At 45.0% G+C, this 23,490-nt stretch overlaps 1 protein-coding gene across 9 annotated transcripts in view; it reads right to left on the reverse strand.

Annotated features, from left to right (window-relative positions):
* mast4 (microtubule associated serine/threonine kinase family member 4) overlaps positions 1-23,490 on the reverse strand; it is a 49,541-nt gene that overhangs the window by 24,966 nt on the left and 1,085 nt on the right. For 2 of the 9 annotated variants that reach the window (XM_058064969.1, XM_058064967.1), the window contains exons 2-5: positions 14,433-14,565; positions 13,916-14,043; positions 7,119-7,150; positions 1,876-1,956 (exon numbers count right to left, since the gene is read on the reverse strand). In XM_058064969.1, the coding sequence (XP_057920952.1) occupies positions 1,876-1,956; positions 7,119-7,150; positions 13,916-14,043; positions 14,433-14,565 (374 nt within the window). Of the gene's footprint in view, positions 1,854-1,875; positions 1,957-4,122; positions 4,860-7,118; positions 7,151-9,405; positions 9,460-13,915; positions 14,044-14,432; positions 14,566-23,490 lie in introns of those variants that run through there. The other 7 variants (XM_058064968.1, XM_058064971.1, XM_058064970.1 and 4 more) reach the window with 7 other exon arrangements.

The following is a 23,490-nucleotide window of genomic DNA, read 5'->3' on the forward strand; positions in this document are numbered from 1 at the left end:
CGGTGCTAAAAGACAAAACGTCTTCATCATCTCTGTACTCCGTAGCGAAGCATCAACAGCGACTCGCAGGAGATAGACCCATCCTCCACCGCCCCCGTGCGCCGCAAATCCTACTTAGCACATCAAAGACCAGAACATGGAGGCTTTGTTGGAGGGTGGGGGGGCTTTTTGGCACACTGTCTGACTCAGACTCGATGTTGTAGCATAAACGTTAGCAGTACTAATCAAAACAGGCTGCAGTCACATTCAAGGGGTGCCTCTCTGGGGGTCGGGCGCCTTATTCATAGGAACATTCTTGGTCGCGAGGGACAAATACGTCCCCCAACCCCCTTTTTTTGTGCACAACAGAGAACATATTTCTAAAAGTGATCGTTTGCGGCCTTAACATGCCGTCACCGTGACGCGACGCGACGCAAGGTGACGGGAAAAGCAGGATCCACCCACCTGCTCAGCCACTTCCCAAAGTGTCTCTAATGGCACGTGCTTGCCAAGCGTCCCCAAGCAGGGGTGCCCTTCACGTCTATGGCGAGCTACCGGTTGAGCATTTTTGAGTCGATGGCATAAACATCACTTTGTAGATGTCATATGACATCAGTCAGCTGACCTTAAACTCTCATCCTGATTAGCAAACATGAAGTGGTGAAGTATGTGAAGTAAGAGATCGTAATGTCCACTTGGATCCTGCATGCTGCAAGATTGCGTGCGCCTTTGATGTACGTCTACATTAATAATCATATTCAAACATGTACTAAATTATTATTATTATTATTAAGGGTGTAATCATCAGGCCGATCTGAGGGAATTATGAGATCATAATGATAAATAAATTCGCATTAAAGCAGCTCCAATAACCACTCATTTCCCGACTTAAGACTCATTTCTATACTTTAGCGTTTAGTTAATATTCCCTGCCTGTTTTGACTGCCGCTCCTTCTCTCTCCCATACCGCCCCCCCCCGGCTGAGGGGGGGGGGGGGTCCAGGAGAGGCTGTTTTGGAAGTTTGCCTTGACGAAACTGGACATCGGACGTGGCCTACCTTGGAGGCGCTGCAGCAGAGGGATAGTGATCATCTCAAGACCCGTGGCTGCCCAACTGTCCTAATGGCATCACATCTTGGACCTGGACTATTATACTCTATGTTTATATTTAACTGTCACATGTAAACCTCTCCACATCCATTGCAGCCTGGTCATCCTAGAAGGGGGATTCCCCCATCTGCGGTCCCTTCTCAAGGTTTCTTTTTCCCTAATGGGTTTTGAGTTTTTCCTTGCCCTGATGGGGGTTCAGATCAGGGGATGTCGTTTGTCGTCTATTGTCTGTCTTCTACTGTTGCCTGCTTGTTAAGCCCTTTGAGGCTCTTTTGTGATTAAGGGCTATATAAATAAACTTGACTTGACTTGACATGATGGAAGCGTTGGGAAAACTGCAAAGGCTTCACCGGAGACTTCCGTGGGGTCGCAGGGGCTGCTCAGAGCGTGTGCCCGAATACAGTACACCTTGCTGGGCCACAGCGGGTGACTCCTACCCCTCTATTCTCTGCTTCTCCTGGTAGTAGTCATGTCATGATATTTCATGAGTTGGCTAATCATCCTCATTTCTGGAGGTCCATCTTACCTTGAGGTGTACAATTGAAAAGTAGATTTTAAAAAGCTATACGTTATTGGTATCATATCAATCTCGAGAAGCAGAAAGTTACTTGATAAATCGGTACCAGTTTGAATAACAAAAAGTTGTTAGGAATCTATATTTTCCATGTTTAGAGCAGGAGGTACAGCAGATGTGTGGGAGCCACAACTGCCACATAAGCAGGCGGGACGGGACGGGATGGGACGGGACAGGACGTGACGTGCAGCGACAGGTCTGAGGCTGGCTTACCTCCAGAAGTGAAAGGCGTGCAAGGGGCTGCACGGGCTGCAGGGACTAGTGGGGGTGGGACTCAAGCTTCGAGGCGTGAGGCTGCAAGTTAAAACGAAGCAAAGTGAAAAGTTGCATCACATTTCCACGACATTGGAGTAAAGGCTACAGGTGCCCGCACCTTTGACACTGCGTGGTGTGTGTGTGTGTGTGTGTGTGTGTGTGTGTGTGAGAAAGAGTGTTGCTGTGGCTCTGCAGCGCTCCTGAGGTCAAACAGAGGTGAGGAGATTTTACTGCAGTGGATTTAGGAGCTGATTAAGCCCGAGATTATGCCCACATACAAATCACTGCACCTAAAAAGGGGGGCCACAAAGGGGGTGACGTGATTTGACACATTTTGATAGATTTATGATATTGTTTACACAGCAAACACTCATTATTCGCTCCCATGTCTTTTTCTTCTTACTCTCCATCCAACTAGTCCAATGTGTTTTGCCAAAGCCTCATTAAGGTCATTGTTGACGTCAACAAAGAGCTATTCATGCCGACTTAACCCTCCCAAGCAAAAAAAATACAAAAAAACTCACAGCCCAGAAGGTGGACGTGTGATACTCCACCGTTAGACCGGTCCAGATTATTCCATCACCTTGTTTTTATTAGGCAACCAAAGAAAAACGCAAACGCTAGCCTAGCATCACAAGCTCTTCAGTTTCCAAGTAGGATTCCTTATTTAGAAAAGGAATATATTTGTAGTTAAGTGTCTAGAAAACCTTCTAAATACACGGTTAGAGCCCTCTAGACATGAAATAACACCCCTATGGTCACATTTACACTCCTATTAGCCAAAGTTGTAGACATTCATTCATTCATTCATTTTCTACTGCTTTTTCCTCACGAGGGTCGCAGGGGTGCTGGAGCCTATCCCAGCTGTCTTTGGGCGAGAGGCGGGGTACACCCTGGACTGGTGGCCAGCCAATCACAGGGCACATATAGACAAACAACCATTCACAATCACATTCATACCTATGGACAATTTGGAGTCGCCGATTAACCAAGCATGTTTTTGGAATGTGGGAGGAAACCGGAGTGCCCGGAGAAAACCCACGCATGCACAGGGAGAACAAGCAAACTCCACACAGAGATGGCCAAGGGTGGAATTGAACCCTGGTCTCCTAGCCGTGAGGTCTGCGCGCTAACCACTCGAACGCCGTGCAGCCTAGTTGTAGACATCTGAAGAGAAAATAATACAGACATACATTTTTTTCTCTTCTGTGTAATAGGCGCCTAAAGTTGACTATAGGGGTGTTAGTTCATGTCTAGAGGGCTCTAGTCATGTGGAAAAAGCGTATTGAGAAGATGGTAAACAGGTTTCCGGCTTTGACATTTAGTAGAACCCGTTGGCAACGTTCCTGTATCCTGCTCTGAACATGTTATGTTGCGTTCGATGCCAAGAATGATCCCTATCTGGCAATGTTAAGGAATGCTTCCTGGATCCAGGCGGTGATCCAGATCACCCCCTAAGATGTAGTCGCGTCTTCCATATCCCATTTCCCACAATTCCTGAGCATTTCATCCAAATCCATTCGGAGCTTTTTCAAGTTCTTGTCAACACAAAGAAAGAAAGACGGAAAGAAAGAGATAACGGCTAGCAAACATATCTGTACAAATGGCCTTATTATGCTATGCTATGCTAATGTCACGAAGAAGGGATTAGCATGTAGAAATGCTCACTGCTCTACGTTAAATCGAACCGAGTTACGGCGACTCTAAACGACGCAACGGTGACGAAACCGCAGGAAGTCAACAGATGAGACTTGGGTCACCAGCCCCTTCCTGTTTACATTCTCACCAGCGGTAAGACATGTGTGTGTAAGGGGGGGGGGGGGGGGGGGGTGTATCTTGCCCTGACGACACGTTATCTGGTGTTTGCGACGTGGTGGCTAACATTTGGGCTGCGTGACCTAAACGCAAGGTCACAGCAGTCAAGTCGTGAATGGAATAACGCCAGGCTTTTTCCTGCTTCAAAAGAATGACGAGCAACGGGAAGGAAAGCTGCGGAACCGTGCATCTCATCCGTGACGATCTGTGTTCATCACAGCCATGCGCCCGTCTGTGCGTGTGCTGTCATTGCGGCATGTGCATCTCTCACACACACACACACACACACACACACAGGATGAGATACTTCCTGCTGCAGATGCTAATGCTAACGGTAGCACAGGGCTTAAAAAGGCAGCGACAAGGAGGGCATAGACAACATGTACTCACTCCAGCGTCAGACCCGGGATCCTCAGCCGTTCCCGCTGGGCTTTCATGGCTCAATCCTTTGGTCTATTGTGGTCATGATCAGCATTCCCTGCCCGCCTGCCGTCACCCCCACTTCCTCCCCGCACCGACAAAGAGCTAAAGCCAGCCAAAACATGAGGCAAACACACACACACACCCCTCCCTCACACAGAAAGAGAGAGAGCGGGGGGGGGGGGGAGCAGAAAAAGAAAAGGGGGGTGGCGGCGGTGCTTGTTCTGCTGGTTCCACCTTGAAGCTGTCAAACAAGATCCTCGGCGGCTTGCGGAGGGCACGGAGGCAGGACAATAACCTCCTCCCTCCCCACAATGCACGCCTCGACCCCCACCTCCCGTGTTCCCACAGCCCAGAGCACCCGAGCAACGCCACCAGCTGGCGCTAACGTGTATGACAGAGATGAATGCAACATGTTACACGTATGCTTGCTTTTTTTGTTTGTTTGTTTGTTTTTACATCTGCTGCAGCGTCGCACAACACAATCACGCAAATCACGTCATCACTGCGGGAAATCTAAACATGTCACCTGGAAGACCTTACCTACACCAAATAGAACGTTTACAGCAGGGGCCTCAAACACGCGGCCCGCGGGCCAAATGTGGCCCGCAGGACACTAGTTTGAGGCCCCCGCCTTGATATGAAAGTTTAATGTTAGTGCGGCCCGCGCAAGTTTGATATGGATGCTGTATGGTATCATGTACCCAGAAAAAATTATTACGTTTGATTAATGTTCATGTTAAAGGTTAAATAACTGTTAATAGTTATCCTCTCTATCCGTGTGGAAGTGGTAAGTTTTTGGCTTTTTAAGTTTAAAGGAAATAACTTGGAGGCTACCGTTTAGGTCGCTAGCTCTCTAACTTGCGAGTTAGCATGTGTCTCAAGACCCTGCAGTTGCGCAATATGTTGTAAATAAAAAAAGTATAAATGTGACTATAGTCGTGTTTTGTCATGTCTACAGGGCTCTAATAATGCTTTGTCAATTTTAATCTGAAAAAAATAATTTGTCTACCCACCAACTATAAGTGGTTTCTTAAGTTTTTATTATTTGCCGTTTTATTATTATTATTATATTTATTTATTTATTACTGATGGATTGATTTTCTTTATTCTTGATTTGTTTATTTCTTTTTCATCTTATTTTGTGTAGAAAAATAAAAAGTAAGATATTTGAGAACAGTGGAATGTTTTAGCAGAGCTTTTATTGTAGAAAAATCGGAACCAAAACAAAGTGTATATATTTTTCTGTCTTTAATAAATGCATGTTTGTTTGGGGTTTTTTGGGGGGAAAACTTGCTGCGGCCCAGCCTCACCCAGACCCTAGCTCCAGTGGCCCCCAGGTAAATTGAGTTTGAGACCCCTGGTTTACAGATACGTGGTCAAACGGCAAGATGCAAAAGTGTCTCCAAACTTTGGACCGGCGCTCTTTATGACAATTATTTACACAGGTCGTCTTAAATAAAAGTCAGCAAGTACAGCAAGTTTGGGGACACTTTGTCATGCAACAGAATAGAAAAGTGTCCGCAAACTTCTAAACATGACAAGTCCTACAACAGTCAAAAGTTTGGAGACACCTTTCCATTCTATTGCATGACAAAGTGTCATCAAACTTTTGAGTGGTCCTGCATATGTAGATTTAGAGTTGACCGTTATTGTACTGGATGGATATTTTAGTTGACTTGCGCAGTTTGTCGTCACGTACAGTATCAGTCAAAAGTTTAGAGACGCCTTTCCACGCTATTGTATGACCGAGTGTCTCCAAACTTTTGAACAGTTACGTACTTGGGGTTTGTTTGAATCCAAACTGTACTTCATACTGCGTAGTTTACAGTGTCAGTAAAAGGTTCTCATTTTCATTCTACAAGCTGCCTTAAATGTTCCAATGGTGATCAGGCGGATGTGCAGCTAACAACACACACACACACACACACACACAGAATGCCCCTAAAGACATAAAGTGGCGGACTTTGCCCTACTGCAGCGTACGTCACATTGTGCGACTTGAGCTCAACACTTGGAGACCAAACCCCTTCGGAAGACACGCACCGCATTCAACGCCGCCTTTCCCTTCTTTCCCGAACAAATGAGCGCTGATGTCTAAAACGCAGAGCGCCGTCGTGATTAATTCCCAGGCCCGCCTTGTCAAATCCCAACAACCGTCGCCATGGTTACCAGGGTCAGCGGAGGCTGCAGCGGCGCTCTCACAACAACCTGTTTGCAGAGGAATGATCACCTCTGCAGAGCTGGATGTCATTGCGGGTGAGTGAACATTTCCAGGAAGTGCTGCGTGTAAGTAATGACTGCGCGGGGGTTCATTGCCTTTTGATCATTTGCAAGAAAAACATGCGATCTGAACGGCATTGTTACATTGTCATCAGGCACCTACACGGACACCTACTCTCCTCTAAGAGATGGACTCACGCAGCATCAAGGACACTGCCAGTCAAAAGTTTGGGGACACTTTTGCATCCGGTTGAATGGCAAAGTGTCTCCAAACTTTTGGCTTGGTACAAAATATGGCAACCACCTCCACAGGCAGTCTTCAATTATTCATTCCAACTAATGTCAGTAAGCACATAACTGCTCAAATGTTTAGGGACATGTCTCCAAATATTTGACTGCTTTATTATAATAATAATAAAAATAAAAAATAAAAATAATAACAAAAATTGAAGTATGCAAAACCTTGAACCATAAAATGTGCAGGGCTCGTTGTAAGCTGCATTCTTAGTCATCATGCAAGTGTAAAAGTAAGTCAGGTGCCACTATACCATGGTTGACTTGTACTGAGCAGCCAGGACAAGGAGGTAAAATTACGCTGTCATACTTCAAAATTGAGTTCCACTTCAAGTTCTATGGTCGTCATCACAATTTCACACCACTTCCATTGTGGTATATTCAGCGTTTGAGCAAACGCTAAACATGTGACTTGGCGTGCGCGACAGACATGTTTGATGGGTACTTACAAACTGCCTCTTCGGGGAAGGCTCAGCTCCTTCTGAAAGAGAGAGAAGACAGGCGTGAAGGTAACGTTGGGAGAAGAATGTCGACAAAAGCTGTGGTGGGGCGGGATGAGGAATTATATTACATTACATTACATTATATTCACCTTTATATTTAAAGATAATATATTATTTGATTTTGGCTGCATGGCGGACGAGTGGTTAGCGCGCAGACCTCACAGCTAGGAGACAGAGTTCGATTCCACCCTCGGCCATCTCTGTGGAGTTTGCATGTTCTCCCCGTGCATGCGTGGGTTTTCTCCGGGTACTCCGGTTTCCTCCCACATTCCAAAAACATGCTAGGTTAATTGGCCACTCCAAATTGTCCATAGGTATGAATGTGAGTGTGAATGGTTGTTTGTCTATTTGTGCCCTGTGATTAGCTGGCAACCCTTGTGAAGATAAGGGGTAGAAAATGAATGAATGAATGATTATTCGATTTCAGCCGTTTTAAAGGATAAAAAGTTTTAAAAGATAGTTTAGATAAATGTCTAAGACAAATATGCCTGAAAAGTCTTATTGAAATGTAAACAGACTGTGTGGGAGAAATACGGGACATGAAGTCTTCATCTAACAAACATTTCATCTTGGAGGAATCATTCCAGAATGTCAGGGGTGTTAGGACGTCTTCATCAGCGTGAGTTCACGTTAATGGCGTCCCGCTGCTTAGTCAATGTGAAAACGGCACCACCGAGGTCGCGTCGGACATTTGCCTGACAGATGGACTTCTGCGTCCTTGTCTGATAGCGCCAAGCCAGCGACCGTTATGTTTTTCCCTGCAGGCGACAAACGTGTGCGACAAAAGGCAGGAAGGAACTTAGGATTCTTCGGAGCAGAGCTCGATCCATTTCATCCCAGAGGCATCGCAAAATCGCCAGTCCTGCCGTGAAGCCTCAGCCCGCCCCCACCCCAATCCGAGTTCCACAGGAATTGTCCCACTGTGAGCGACACAAACGGCACTGCTAACTACATCTTCCCAGATCAAGTCATCGTCTGTTTGACGAGCCAAAAATGGCCCAAAGACAGCATATATTCCTCCTACAAAAGCAGCACATCTTTAGTTTAGCAGCTGAAAGATACCAAAGAAGATACAAATCACAAATACTTCAACATGCAGATATAGTTCATCTTCAAACTAAAATAACGCATAAGGCTAAAAACAACCAATTAGCTAAAAATGTCATCCAATACTTCTCTACAAGAGAGGAGAAATATGATCTCAGGGAAGAAGTACATTTGAAACACTTCTATGCTAGGACTAAGTTATGCTAGCCATAGCATTTCAGTATGTGGAATCAAACTATGGAATGGATTGAGTAAGGAAATCAAACAATGCACAACGATGAGCCAATTCAAGAAACAATACAAGCAGTTGATGTTTGCTAAATACAAGGATGAAAAGTCTTGAACCAGTCATGATGTGCTATATATATCACTATATTGACACTTACTATGGTACACATTATGGCATTGTAATGGTAATAGTAATGGTTTTATTTCATTTGAACATGCATCAGATTACAATTGAGTGCATCACATAATCAGTTCACAGTTCCACATGTCCAAAAGGAGTAGGAAGAAGCAAAGCTTATTAAATCCTACCCCTCCATCTGGTACTTTTACAATCAGTAACTGTTACATTTGTTCACTTCCTGCTTTCCATAATAATAATTCCTTAATAATGTACCTCGTACCGAAGTATGAGGTGATATTACCATACACTTCCATACACAAAAAAAAACCTTAAACTGTATTATGGAAAGCAGGAAGTGAACAAATGTAACAGTTACTGATTGTAAAAGTACCAGATGGAGGGGTAGGATTTAATAAGCTATGCTTCTTCCTACTCCTTTTGGACATGTGGAACTGGGAACTGATTATGGGATGCACTCAATTGTAATCTGATGCATGTTCAAATGAAATTAAACCATTACCATTACCAAAGAAGAAGTTGAAGTAGCATTAAATAAATCAGCAGTAAGCCAATGCAAAGACTAAACATGACTCCGGTTTCAATGCACTTCAAGTGTCCCACTGTGACAAAAAACACCAAAGGGAAGCGTCTTGGCGCCACACGGCGGGTCAACTTGATTATCATCCCGTCCGTTCATTCCTCCTTCCTTTCCCTGCCGACTGCCAAGCGAACACACACACACACACCGACACTCAACTCACAGCAACTTCAGCCACCAAAGATCCTATCAAGGACAGAGCACCACAATAGCACAAACGCCAGCATCCTCCTGCCTACCTGCAGCCCTCGCCGCCTCAGAATGCTGGACTGGTCCATGGTGACGACGCAGCACAGCCGTGCAACACTGCCGTGCAGCACAGCCGTGCAGCGCAGCCATGCGGCGCCAAAAGCCTCACGCTGGCTCCCCCAAATCACCCCCACCCACCCCACATCGCTCCCGCCCCTCGGGCTAACATCTGACGCCAGCCGAGCAGCCGCTTCGACACTTCCACATCGCTACGTCTCTCATTGGAGGGTGGCAGGTCACATGACGCCTGCGTCTCCTCTGGCTCGTCTCCTCTGCAACTTCCCAGGATGGAGGAAGGGAAGGAGGGAAGGGTGGACGGATGACAGCGCTTTGTGTGGCAGCAGTGAGGGAGGGGGGGGTAAGGTCAGGAACACCCTCCCCCCCCTCCTCCCCCGCAGCCACATGTAGAAGACAACAAGAGAGGACATCCTCTCCACCTTTGCATCCTGTCCTCCAAAGTCAGGACGCTTGGGCACAAGTGAGGGGAATGTTGCAGGCAGGAAATTCAAAAAAGTTGGAGTCTTGCACAAAACCTTTCGACAATAAAAGTCTTTCTTAAAGATTCATGAAAGCTTCTTCAGAAAAAAAAAAGTCACTGTGTTCTGATGACGATGGAGTCGGAGCGGTCGGCAGGGTTGCCCAATGCCACGGGAGGTGGGAAAGCCTTATCGTGATGGAATCTGTGGCGGCATCCCCTGGTCAATTTACGCCAATTTTACACGGCCGGGCTCCTCAAGAACTCCGTGTCCCTGGACCCTTTACCCCCCCCCCCCCCCCCCCCCATCCTGACACGTTCCTGTAACGCCGCTTTCTCCCAGTTTTCTATTCAGTCTGCGTGTGTTTCTCTTCAACGCCATCACGCCTCCTTCCTCGCTCATTGCCATTCACTGTGGAAGTGTTGGCTGAATATTAAGCAGGTTCTCCTTATCGTGAGCCAGACCCACATCCTCGTGTGTGGCTCTGTGTGTGTGTGTGAGTGGTGACACCCAACACTGCCCATCTTCATAATTAACGTCCAGTGTTCATCACCAGGTCAGGAATTCCGACACTGCCTTCCGATCCAGAACAAGGCCCTGCAAGCGAGCTACAGGAACGAACAGTCCTGCAGATGGCCCATTAAGACCAGTGAAAGGCCTGGGACTAGTGAAAGCATGAAGATTGCTGCAGGAGCACCAAAGGGAAGACGACCTTACTTTCTCAATGGGAATTCTCCTATTGGCATTTTTTAGATTGCTTCAGCGTGGACCGCCATCAATTAACTTGTCAATAACAGGAAATACAAGCCAACCAGCCCTTGATGCCGTACACTTCCACATTCCATCACTCCGATACACCCCTCATCCAAATGGAAAGGTTTGTGCACTCTTTGATTCTAAGGAGGCTCGGAGTAGAGATACAGAAAAAATGGAATATGACCACAGGTATTCACACTGTCATCATCCCTGCATGGCAACAAGGAGCGCTTGGATATGCAGTAAGACTCAAACATCCTCAAAAGTCAAGGAAGAATCCCATCGGCTGTCTGTCAAGACACAGGACCACCCTGGGTCCAAATGAAGGTTGGTACTGGTCCCATCAGATGCCATCTATCTGCCAGAGAAGAAACATCTTCTATTTCGCTATATTTCGCTTGGGGCTTTAGTTTGTGCAACAACAGGCCGCTCCTCAGCGAGCATCTGGATGACAACAACCATATCGGTCAAGGACATCTTGGACTACAATGAAGAGCGAGGAGGAGGGTGGTCCTACAAAAGGCACACGCGACACATCAGGATTATGACATGTCTTATCGCCATATCTCTCTCACACACACATACACACACACACACACACACACAGTGAGAGTATTGATTTGCTGCCAAGGAGCATCAGAGGGGAGGAAGATACGGCACCCTGAGGGTTGGAGAAATAAATAAGCAATAATAAGACAGCATCGGGGGTTGCTGATAAGAAGCTAACAATGAATTCTATTGTCTATCTTGGTCATTTAAATGATAATTAGCCATGCGGCGGTTGTCTATGTCTTATTTTCCTCATTCTGTCTACCATATTGGATAACAGGAGTATAAAGGTGACTATAGGGTTATTATACTTATAGGGTTATTTTACGTCTAGAGGGTTCTAATCATGTTAAAAGGTGGTAAACAGATTGTCTTTGTCTTAATTTCCCTTATTATGTCTACTATATTGGGCAATATGAGTGTTGAGATGACTATAGGGGTGTTGTTTCATGTCTAGAGGACTCTAATCATGTTAAAAAGATATTTAGAAGGTGGTAAACAGATTGTCTTTGTCTTAATTTCCCTTATTATGTCTACTATATTGGGCAATAGGAGTGTTGAGGTGACTATAGGGGTGTTATTTCATGTCTAGAGGGCTCTAATCATGTTAAAAGGATATTTAGAAGGTGGTAAACAGATTGTCTCAATTTCCCTTACTATGTCTACTATATTGGTCTACTATCTTGGTCATTTAAATGATAATCAGCCATGTGGACTTTATTGGTGGTGCCCGTTATGCTGCTGTTTTGGACACTACCGGACTATAAAAAGTTTTAGAATGATTAGGCAACTGGTGAGTCATTTATGGAGCGTTAGTTCTCTTCAGTGGCGCTTCTTGGCTAACAACACTGCCCCCCGGTGGCGAGAAGCAGAAGCACGTCCCCCAAAAATACAGGCCATGTTCCCAACAGGCTGTACAAAATATGAAAGACTGATTAAAAAAAAGGTAGGATTGCTATTATTTTGGTGGGAATCCCAATATGGGGGGAGGGGAATATGGTGCCTGGGGAGTGCTTCTGTAGTTATGATTGTGATTATGATATTATTACTGTGTGACATAATAAATAACTACAAAATCACATGTCACGTTCTGGCGACACCAAGTGGCCAATATAGAATATTACTTTCACAAGTAAAATTGTATGTGTTTTACTTCATTTTCATGCTGGAAAATACTTTATTTAGGCCAACAATTCGTACAATTTGCTTAAATTTAAAAAAAATAATATGCAATCATTTATTTATTATTTAGTGGACAATAACACAATAACTCGCTAGTGAGCTAACTGGACAGCGAGATGGCTACTTTATTCATCTCAGAGAGAAATTCCCGTTTCAGGCAGCTCTCCAAAAATCATAATAAAGTCATAATCAAGGCAAGACAGACGGGATAAGAAAAGAAAAATAAGAAAAGTAAAATGCAAATACGTAAATAAATAATATGGAAAGGTTCACTTGTAGTTTGTAGTCCAAAAATAGAAAATAATAATTATGATCCACATAAGGTAATAAGTCCATTTTATGGCCGCCTTTGTCGTGTTGAAAAGGTGCATGGCATGGGGGAGGAATGACAAGGACAGTGATAGTCATCTGCCACTCCAACTGCATCGCTGGGGGCAACAAAGATCTTTCATTTGAGGCAGAGCCCATACTTTCTTCCAAAAGTCTACCACTAACCGAAGCACGCGAGTGTCACAGCTACGCAAGGCGGCCTTAGCGGAGGTCTGCATGCGCTCATACAGCCATGAGGGAATGATGTCATACGCCACATCAACATGCTTAGCTCCCAGACAATGTCCAATCCATCCCCGCGGACACGCCACTGCCGTGTTTTGGTGCCGCATTAACCTTTTCCCGCATCGCAGATGACTCATCGGATTACACTCCGCTTTTGATCCAATCTGCGGTGGGGACAACGAGATCACCATCGAGCGCACGGGCGTCATCGATCGGCAACACGTGAAGGTCACCCCTTTCTTCCATCCTACCTGGAAGCCAACTCCGCTTTTAAAGCAAACGTGGCAGCTACGGCTTTTCCGCGCCCATTCCCTGAAGAACCTCATTCCCGGACAAAAATCAAGGAAGACGCAGGGAAAGGGGAGAAACGTCTCTTATTGTACTTCTTCTTCGGATTATTGGACACAAAAGAAGACGCAACCTCAAGAAAACTCCACAGTCCTTGTTGTTGTCCATGTTTCACGTCAGGAATATTGTGGAATATGTGCATTTTTCCATTAAGGGGAAAACATTTAGCGTGCTAGTTGCTAGTACCAAACGCTCTGCCATGAGGGGAAAAGAAACCCATGGAGCTCACAAATAACCTCAACAGCATCTGAAAAGTTGAAAGAGAGACCTGTGTCACAGTGGCTGCTCGGAGCGTGTGCCTGAATACAGCCCACCCTGCTGTGGCTCCTTCCCTTCTATACGCTGCTTCTCCTGATCGTAGTCATGTCATGATATTTCATTAGCCAGTTAATCATCTTAATTTCTTCCAGTTCTTACCTCTCGGTGTGGACTAACTACACTTAAAATACATATAGAACAATGTATGAAGAAAAAACATCTTGGTTATTGGTAGCATACTGGTCGATATTGTGACATCGTGCAGTGCAGTATTTACAGAGTAAAAATAATAGCATAGTAGCGAGCTAGCATAGTCACATGTGTAACTGACATGTGTGGTGCCGGTGGCTTGTTTTGACTGCGTAGCACTACTCACCAGGCTGGAGGTGAGGGAGGGGTCGGACTTGCCAAGGTTGAGGGAGCGCATGCGGACCAGGTTGGAGGTCTCAGATGAGGGCTGCCATGCTGTCTGCTGGGAATGGGCAGGCAGCAGAAGATATTTTCCTGCCGGGGGAAGGGGGGGGGGGGATAAGTGTGAAAAGTAGTCGGTGAAATGAACGCTCGAGTTCTGAAGTGTGCTGAGCTGGACTGGACCCAGGCCAAGCGGATCAACGAGGCCAAAGGAGAGAACAAGATCCTATTAAGAGATCGGGGTCAATGCAGACATGACGTAACAACGCTTCGCTCTCACATGCACCCATACGGCCGCTATACTCTCACAAGTGCACAGCAGCAGGACTTCAAAGCAGAAATATGCAAGACACATACAAAGCACTTTATAAGCTAAATGCATGCATTCACGGGACTGGTCACTAGAGGGTGCTGCTGCACTTGGCCACTCCACGGGAAGCTCGCAGACTCCACAGTAAAAATGATCTTCTCAAAAGGTTTACCTGTTAGACCGCCTCCCAGGCTCCGCCTCCTCATGTGTGTTCCATCCTCGCTCAGCTGGCGCTTGAACCTGAGAGCCGGACTCAGTCCCGGAGCCACCTCGGGGTTGCTGGGATGGTGGGGGATGTGGTCCAGCTGGATACCAGACAACAACAAGATGGAGACTTGTCAATTCATCATAGAAATACACCTTATGGTCACAGACAACCACCATGTATCCCACTGGGCACGTACAGTTTTATATTATTATTATTTTTTTTTATTTCTAAATATACTTTAACATCATTAGAGCCCTCTAGACATGAAATAACACCCCTATGTTCGCCTTTACACTCCTATCACCCAATATAGTAGACATAATAAGCAAAAAGAAGACCTTTAAGACATAATATAGACTCACAGGTAGGAAAGTTAGTTTTATACTTCCTGTTCTACACAGCACTTCCTGTGGTGAAGTCTGTCTCATCAATGTAACATTACTGACACCCGGTGTCCATTGTGGGATACTACATAAAACAACATCTTTGAACGCGTCTTCTGAATGCCTTATATTTGTATTTTACTTCCAGACGTTTTTATGCTTTAAAACGACCAATAAAAACACAAGATTTGCTCTCCCTGCAGTCACTTTTATACTTATTGTACCCAATATAGTCGCCATAATAAAAGACATAGAAAACTTGTTTACCACCTTCTAAACACACATTTTAACATTAGAGCCTAGACATGAAATAACACCCCTATAGTGACCTTTAAACTCCTAGTACTAGTACTAGTACTAGTATTGGTGTGTTTCAGTGTTTGGGGAGCTGGTGCTTGTGTGTCTTAGCCAACATGACTGCCACCAAGTAAACAGTGTACAACACTACATACTGTATCTTCACAACCTGTCTAGGAATGCCTTCTCCATCTTACTATAGAAACACTGTAAGAACTGAAAGAATGGATTTAACCTGTAGATGTATGTACATGTATGGAGTGGTGTACCACAGAGACATGAGTAGTACTCATGTTTTGCAGTAAAAAAAAAAGGGGGTCAGCGCTGGTCAAGAGTCGCCATGTCATCCAGTTTCTCCCTGACACACTTGGCTGCAAAGTCAACCGGCCACAAACAGTTTAAAGTTTCAGCAGGCGATGAACGTTAAGCTGATAGCGACGCGCGTGACCCCGCCCTCCTTCGCGTCTCCTTGACCTTCTTACGAGACACCCCGCTTTAAGTAGCGCCACCAGTCCAAACATGCTGCCAGGCCACACTTTGACCCTCCCGAGGGCAACGTCAAACCTCACCCCGCCTTCCTTCCTCCAAGCAGTAGACACTACCAACAAAGCTTTATTGCCACAGCAAACACACAGCACCACTGCTAGCTTACAACGTTACACTCAGGATTCTTCTGTTGTTTTTCCTGTTGTTATTCAAACACGTCGTTGTTTTCAATAGAAAACAAGACAATTATACAACACAACATAGAGTACACACACACACACACACACACACACAAAACCAGCACTCCGCTTGTTAACCTTCACCCGTGGCAACTACAAACAACGTGTGTGTGTGTGTTACTTTGGAAACACAAGCACCTCCGGCCACACAACCAACCAGAGTCCAGGAAAAGTCACAAATTGTTTTTAGTTCTGTATTTTTTGAGAAAAAAGTAAACTTCAAAGACAGTATTTTACAGGGTGTTGGGGGGGCTGTAATGTTAAAAGCATATTTACAAGGTCATAAATAGGTTGTCTATGTCTTATTTTCTCTTATTCTGTCTACTATATTGGATAACAGGAGTGTAAAGGTGACTATAGGGGTGTTATTTCATGTCTAGAGGACTGTAATCACGTTAAAATGATATTTAGAAGGTGGTAAACAGATTGTCTTTGTCTCAATTTCCCTTATTATGTCTACTATATTGGGCAATGAGTGTTGAGGTGACTATAGGGGTGTTATTTCAGGTCTAGAGGGCTCTAATCACGTTAAGAGGATTTTTAGAAGGTGGTAAACAGATTGTCTTTGTCTCAATTTCCCTTACTATGTCTACTATATTGGGCAATAGGAGTGTTGAGGTGACTATAGGGGTGTTATTTCATGTCTAGGGGACTCTAATGATGTTCAAATGTATTTAAAAGGTAATAGAGTTTTTGTAGGCTCTAACTACCAAAACATTCCATCTATAAATAAGGAACCCTACTTGGTGGAAATTCACTTATGACAGGGTTTAGAAGCAATGAGCTGCCAAAAAAGAGGGATTAGTGAAATTCCAGCGGGAGTTCTGTGTTCCGAGTGAGATGACAAGTGAATCAGGCAGAGCATAAAGCATAATAAAGCACTGATGAATATTCTTGATGCTGATGAAAGCCACTTTCATGGCCTACAAAGTATTCTACACGTATGGAAGCACCCTTGAAGAGGCAGCGCGCTCTTTCAGTGGTTGCTAGGACACCGGCAGTACACATACGCAGTCCAACAGGAAGCACACACGTCGATTACCACCAACCTCTTAGCGCTCTCATCACACCGCCCGCCATTGTCTCAGGCACATCCTTTCATGTTTCCCGGCACGCTGGAGGGAAGGTGGGTGCGGGGGGGGGGGGGGGGGGCATGTCTGTTGTTGTAAGGAACTACGGCAGAAACGCTCGACAAAGATCCTCGATAAGACGAGACGGGAACAACAACTACAAAAAGCCAGGCCAAAGAGCCTCTGCATGACAGTAGTTCTCTGCTCTTTTTAAGAATGGTTTGCTAAATTCTAGTCAAAGATTGTCTATGGAAGTAGAATACTGATATGGTAAAAAAAAAAAAAAAAGCCATACATGCTCAAAAGCACGCTACTGTTTTTGACAACTTGACTCTCTCTATGACAGGAGTAAGGACTGACAGCAGCAAGAACACAAGTCCAAGAGCACCGTTTTTAAGAACTGCAAAAACACTCATCAAAGATCCTCTATACGGCAGGAGCACTCTGCTGTTTTTAAGAGCAGACTGCAAAAATGCAAGTCAAAGATCCTCTAATAAGACCCTACAGCAAAAAGACAGCAGAGATTGTGTATACGACAGGAGTGTTCTGTTGTTTCCGAGGATCGGCTGCAAAACCACTCTTCAAAGATCCTCCGTATGACACGAGCGTTTTGCCTGCTGTTTTGAAGCAGTTTTTTTGGCGGGAGGAGAGTGTGAAGTGAGGAGAAGCGTGAAGATAAACTGTAATCCCAGACAGGACACTTTCCCCCCGTCTAAATTGGCTTAGCTGCCAGCGGGGGGGGGGGGGGGGGGGGGGGTTACGGGGGTGTCCTCACTAAATGCTGTATAAAAAAAACACCTCCTTTCCAAAACAACAGCAATAAAAGCATATTAGCTTATGGGTGAGCATTTCATGGATTGGATTGGACCATAGAATCCCCCCCACCCCCTACCCCCCCATAGTTCCTCTCCTCCACATCTGCACCCTGCCTACCTTGCCCCCCAGCAGTGATTGCGCGCCAGGTAGATTCGTCCCCGTATCCATCGCTCCCAAGGCTCACATGGCGTCAAAAAGCAAAGGATGGCGTCTGGACCCGTGTAGGGTCTTTCAGGTAAGCCCAAGATTGTGTGGTTAATCCTCTTAACCCCCAAAGCGTCCCACGCTGGACGCCCATCCCGCTGCCCCGCCCACCCCCCCTGCTGGTAGAGCAGTGGCGAGTGTGCACGAGGGGAAGTTAAAGATTGTCCAACAGGACTTCACACTCCGATCATGGCACAGTCCGAACTACGAATACACACAAGGAATGGGAATGAATCAGGATTCCACCAAATGTCAATACAGACCTGACAGGAATAGGAATGCATGTGTGGTATTATTATTGTTCTTTCTTTTTTGACCCAGCATCTTTTAGGTCACTATAGGGGTGTTATTCCATCTCTACAGGGCTCTGTAGCATATCTAGAAAGTAGTGGTAAACAGGTTTTCTATATATTTTTTTCCACTTATGTGTACTGGATTGGGTAATAGGAGCATAAAGGTGACTATATGGGTGTTATTCCATGTCTACGGGGTTCTAATAATGTTTAAAAAGTATATTTAGAAGGTGGCAAACAGGTTTTCTATGTCTTTTTTCAATTATGTGCACTGGATTGGGTAATAGGAGCATAAAGGTAACTATAGGGGTGTTATTCCATGTCCAAGGGGCTCTAATAATATTTAAAAAGTATATATTTAGAAGTTGGCAAACAGGTTTTCTATGTCTTTTTTCAATTATGTGTACTGGATTGGGTAATAGGAGCATAAAGGTGACTATAGGGGTGTTATTCCATGTCTACGGGGCTCTAATGTTTAAAAAGTATATTTAGAAGGTGGCAAACGGGTTTTCTATGTCTTTTCACTTATTGTGTGTACTGGATTGGGTAATAGGAGCATAAAGGTGACTATAGGGGTGTTATTCCATGTCTATAGGGCTCTAATAATGTTTAAAAAGTATATTTAGAAGGTACCCTGCTCCTTTAAGGAGCTTTCAGAAGATATCGGACCTCAGTGGTTTCTTTTGGTGAACTATTCTCCTCTTGATTCCCCAACCCCATGAGGAAATGTCAGAGCGCTATGTTTTCCTTTCCACTTTTTCATGCACTCCAAATCATTGTAACAAACGTGCTGTGATCTAGAATTAGAAACTTATCCAAGAGCCGCATATCCCGTGGTCTTTAGTTCAATGAAGGCTGAATTGTAGCAGCGAAAGAGTGTTTGCGTGTTGCAATGTTTAAAGTGCATGCTTCATGCTTTACTGCAGGGTGAAGATGTCAGCAACCGTCATTGAACCCGACATTGTTGACATTGCTCAGCTGGGGAGGGGGGTCCAACTGGTCTCCCGTGTTAAAGGGGTGTGTGTGTGTGTGCGTGCGTGCATCCTGCTTAGCTAAACAAGCATCCTGGTGGCTGGGTTGTTTATTTTTTGTGTTAACGCTGCCGGTCATGTTGTTTGACGGGTGTCGAGTGTCACACGGCGCTTGGACAAACTCGTATCACACACCCCATGCGTGTTTTGTCTCTGAGTACCTGTTGGCGAGTTTTAGGGAAGTTCCTCGCCATCAGGCTGTAAATGACGGGAGGGGCGGCGTTATCACGGGCCTGCCAGGGGCCGATGGCTGCATGACTGATAAAAGAGCCATGGCAGGAGCATGCACGGCCTGGGGTAGGAATCTCCGTTTACACTCAACATGTTTCATAGCTGCCAGCAGCGCTCGTCTTTGGCCGAAAGCAGGGATGTGCAGACTTGTCATAAAATGCTAACATTTTCCAACCACATTTTCCAAAAACTGCAACTTTGCTTGCTTCATTATTTTTCAACTTTGAATACAACAAACATTTTCTACTTTATGCATCCAACTTTTCATCATCTTTTCTGGTGTGTGTTATCCACGAAGCCAACACGCTACAAGCTGCTAGCACGATAAGGTGCACCTCGTTTACCATCACAAATTCAACACACATAAGATGGGCGGCAGTCGGCCTCGAGCAGCATTGATGGATACCGACAAGGCACGGTTACAGTCTCCTTACACCAAGACACCATATGTCCCAAAGTCCAGGCATGTTTTTCCTCACGTATCAATCACATTAGCTAGCATAAAGCGGCTCGCTGGCTAACTTTGGAAACAAGCGTGTAACCTATCTGGCCACGGGCTGCTTCTCAGCAGACTTTCCTTCTTTAACTCTGCCTCGGCCCACCCTGGGTCAAAAGGTCAGGGTTCAGGTTGGATTCAACCCAACCCCACACGACCGGATATCGCCGCCGCCTCCTCCTCGTATGCCGATGGAACTACTAGTCAGTCTTTCCTCTCACCAATCATCACCACAAGGGAGTTATCACTATCACTATTTTGGGAAAATATATAATCATTAATAAATAATGCCGTTTTGTGCATCAATATGACATATTATTAGTCAAACAAATATCCATAGTGAAGCCGATTGTGTGTATTTTTTGCTTTATGTAACATTTTCAAGAATAACTCAGAAAAGCACATTTATTTTAGCCGCATATTCACATTGTTAATAACACCAAGCAAAACAGTGCTAAGTGTTTGTATACTATAAGTGTGTAGCTCCAAGAGTGGCTAAAAATGCTAGTATGCTAACATTACCGTGCTACCGATGCTAACACCTAGCATAATAGCGGTGTCTATGAAGTGTCTAGATCAGAGGTCTCAAACACACAGCCCGCGGGCCAAATGTGGCCCGCAGGACACTAGTTTGAGGCCCCCGCCTTGATATGAAAGTTTAATGTTAGTGCGGCCCGCGCAAGTTTGATATGGATGCTGTATGGTATCATGTACCCAGAAAAAATTATGTTTGATTAATGTTCATGTTAAAGGTTAAATAACTTAATAGTTATCCTCCCTATCCGTGTGGAAGTGGTAAGTTTTTGGCTATTTAAGTTTAAAGGAAATAACTGGAAGGCTACCGTTTAGGTCGCTAGCTCTCTAGTTTGCGAGTTAGCATGTGTCTCAAGACCCTGCAGTTGCGCAATATGTTGTAAATAAAAAGAGCATAAATGTGACTATAGTCGTGTTTTGTCATGCCTACAGGGCTCTAATAATGCTTTGTTAATTTTAATCTGAAAAAAATAATTTGTCTACCCACCAACTATATGTGGTTTCTTAAGTTTTTATTATTTGCCGTTTTATTATTATTATATTTATTTATTACTGATTGATTGATTGATATTCTTTATTCTTGATTTGTTTACTTATTTTGTGCAGAAAAATAAAAATTAAGATATTTGAGAACAGTGGAATGTTTTATCAGAGCTTTTCTTGTAGAAAATCGGAACCAAAGCACTGAAAAAGTTTGTATATTTTTCTATTTTTAATAAATGCGTTTGTTTTGGGTTTTTTTGGAAAACCTGATGCGGCCCAGCCTTGCCCAGACCCTAGCTCCAGTGGCCGCCAAGTAAATTGAGTTTGAAACCCCTGGTCTAGATGTAACATCATGAACATCTGCTACTCAAAGGAGCAATAAAGTGATGTTGTCTTGGGAGAGGAGAGGCTTGGACTGAAACACGTCCTGGGTGTCACGTGACGCTGTGTGTCATGCCTCCATCTATGCATGTATGTTGCATGTTATTCAAGATGACAACCACGCACCAACAACCCGAGGCCATGTTAAATCATATGATGAGTTTTTTTAATGGAATAATAGCTCAGGAAAGGTCTGGAAATGTCCACCCTTTGCATGTTAAAAGAATCCAATTGCTTTGCACCAACTCAAAGTTCCTCATTTTCCCACCAGCCATCTGTTTCCTGGAGAGAGAGAGAAAAAAACGCAGCCTCATCTAAACATTGACTACATATTTATATACTTCATACTGGCCAATCTGAAACGAGGTTGGGGGTGGGGGGTGGCATTCCAGCTGTTGTAGGATACGTTTCAGCTGCATGTCGACTTCCAAAAACACAAAAGCCTCAAGAGATGGACGGAGACATGACTGATGATTTCAGTCAGCTAAGACGTTTGTGTCCTTGGCTTCTGTCCTGAACCCCACCGCGTCCATCTGGGATGCTGATTCACGGACAAACGCATCCCTGCTGCTACACAATGGCGCTTTATTTCTGTTTGTAGGAATCTCAGGCTAACTCACCATAACAATTATACAGTATCTCCACTCTGAAGGCTAATAGAACTCCAGAACCGCAGTCAACAAGTCAGCTACGTGTATTCATCCCGGAAGAGGGGTTGGCTCTACAGAGTCCCGGACCATGGGTGTCAGCAACATGGACCTACATCTACCGAGGTGAGCTCCACCGCCCCTAAGCTTCAGAGCTTCCTCCTGGTGGCGTGTGACCTCCATTCCAGATGGCATGAAGTCTGTCGCCACCCATGTCGTCACAGACTTCCTCTCCTTGCGGTTTGCCTGCTGGGGTGTGCCTGACACCGTCATGATAGACAGCGGGGCCTCAGTTTATCTCTGCCACCTTTACCACCTTCTTAGAGGAGAGGGCACCAAACACCCCCAGGCTAATGGTGGCGGGGCCTCCCGTTCGCACCGTCCGGCACAAGCAAACAACAAGGTATGCCAAATTGCAGCTTCCCCAGGACCGTCTGCACCCGACAAGAGGAGAGACACCGGTAGCAACAATACGAGTTTTGGTCCATATCGCCCAACCCTAGTTCAGATATTTCCTACATCACCAAAAAAAACCTTCAAGTAGAGCGTGTTGGAACATGAGACTAAAGCTGTCTAATAACGGCCACTTTGACCGTCTTAGAGTGGAAAATGTCAGCCGTAAAATTGTAAAATTGTTTTTATTGGTTGTGAAAAGCAAACGTAGTCATTTGCACATTCCAAAGATTTTTTTTTAAATGAGTTATTTAACTACTGTGACCTAAGTACTCGCTCACAAGGGCACAAACACTATAATGTACACACGTGTTACTCTGCACTATAATCTATACACATGGTAAACTGTTGACACTACAATATACACACATGGTAAACTGTGTACACTATACACACATTGATTTTACATCAAATACTCCATAAAACTCAAGTAGTGCCGCCCACACTGGTGCATGAATGGGAATGAAGGGTTGGTGGTGGTCAGAGAGGCCGTAGACGCTAGTGGGCATCTGTGTCTACGGATGTACATTACCACCACCGGTGAGTGACTGCAGAGTGAATGACTAATGGAAACGCATTTAATCTATTATTATTATTCATTCATTCATTCATTTTCTACCGCTTTTTCCTCACGAGGGAGCCTATCCCAGCTGTCTTCGGGCGAGAGGCGGGGTACACCCGGGACTGGTGGCCAGCCAATCACAGGGCACATATAGACAAACAACCATTCACATTCACATTAGCCTAGCATGTTTTTGGAATGTGGGAGGAAACCGGAGTACCCGGAGAAAACCCACACATGCAAACTCCACACACAGATGGCCGAGGGTGGAATTGAACCTTTGTCTCCTAGCTGTGAGGTCTGCACGCTAACCACTCATCCGCCGTGCCGCCCCATTATTATTATTCATTCATTCATTTTCTACCGCTTTTTCCTCACGAGGATCGCGGGTGTGCTGGAGCCTATCCCAGCTGTCT

This window comes from Doryrhamphus excisus, chromosome 2, assembly GCF_030265055.1.
Source record: "Doryrhamphus excisus isolate RoL2022-K1 chromosome 2, RoL_Dexc_1.0, whole genome shotgun sequence".
Taxonomy (NCBI): domain Eukaryota; kingdom Metazoa; phylum Chordata; class Actinopteri; order Syngnathiformes; family Syngnathidae; genus Doryrhamphus; species Doryrhamphus excisus.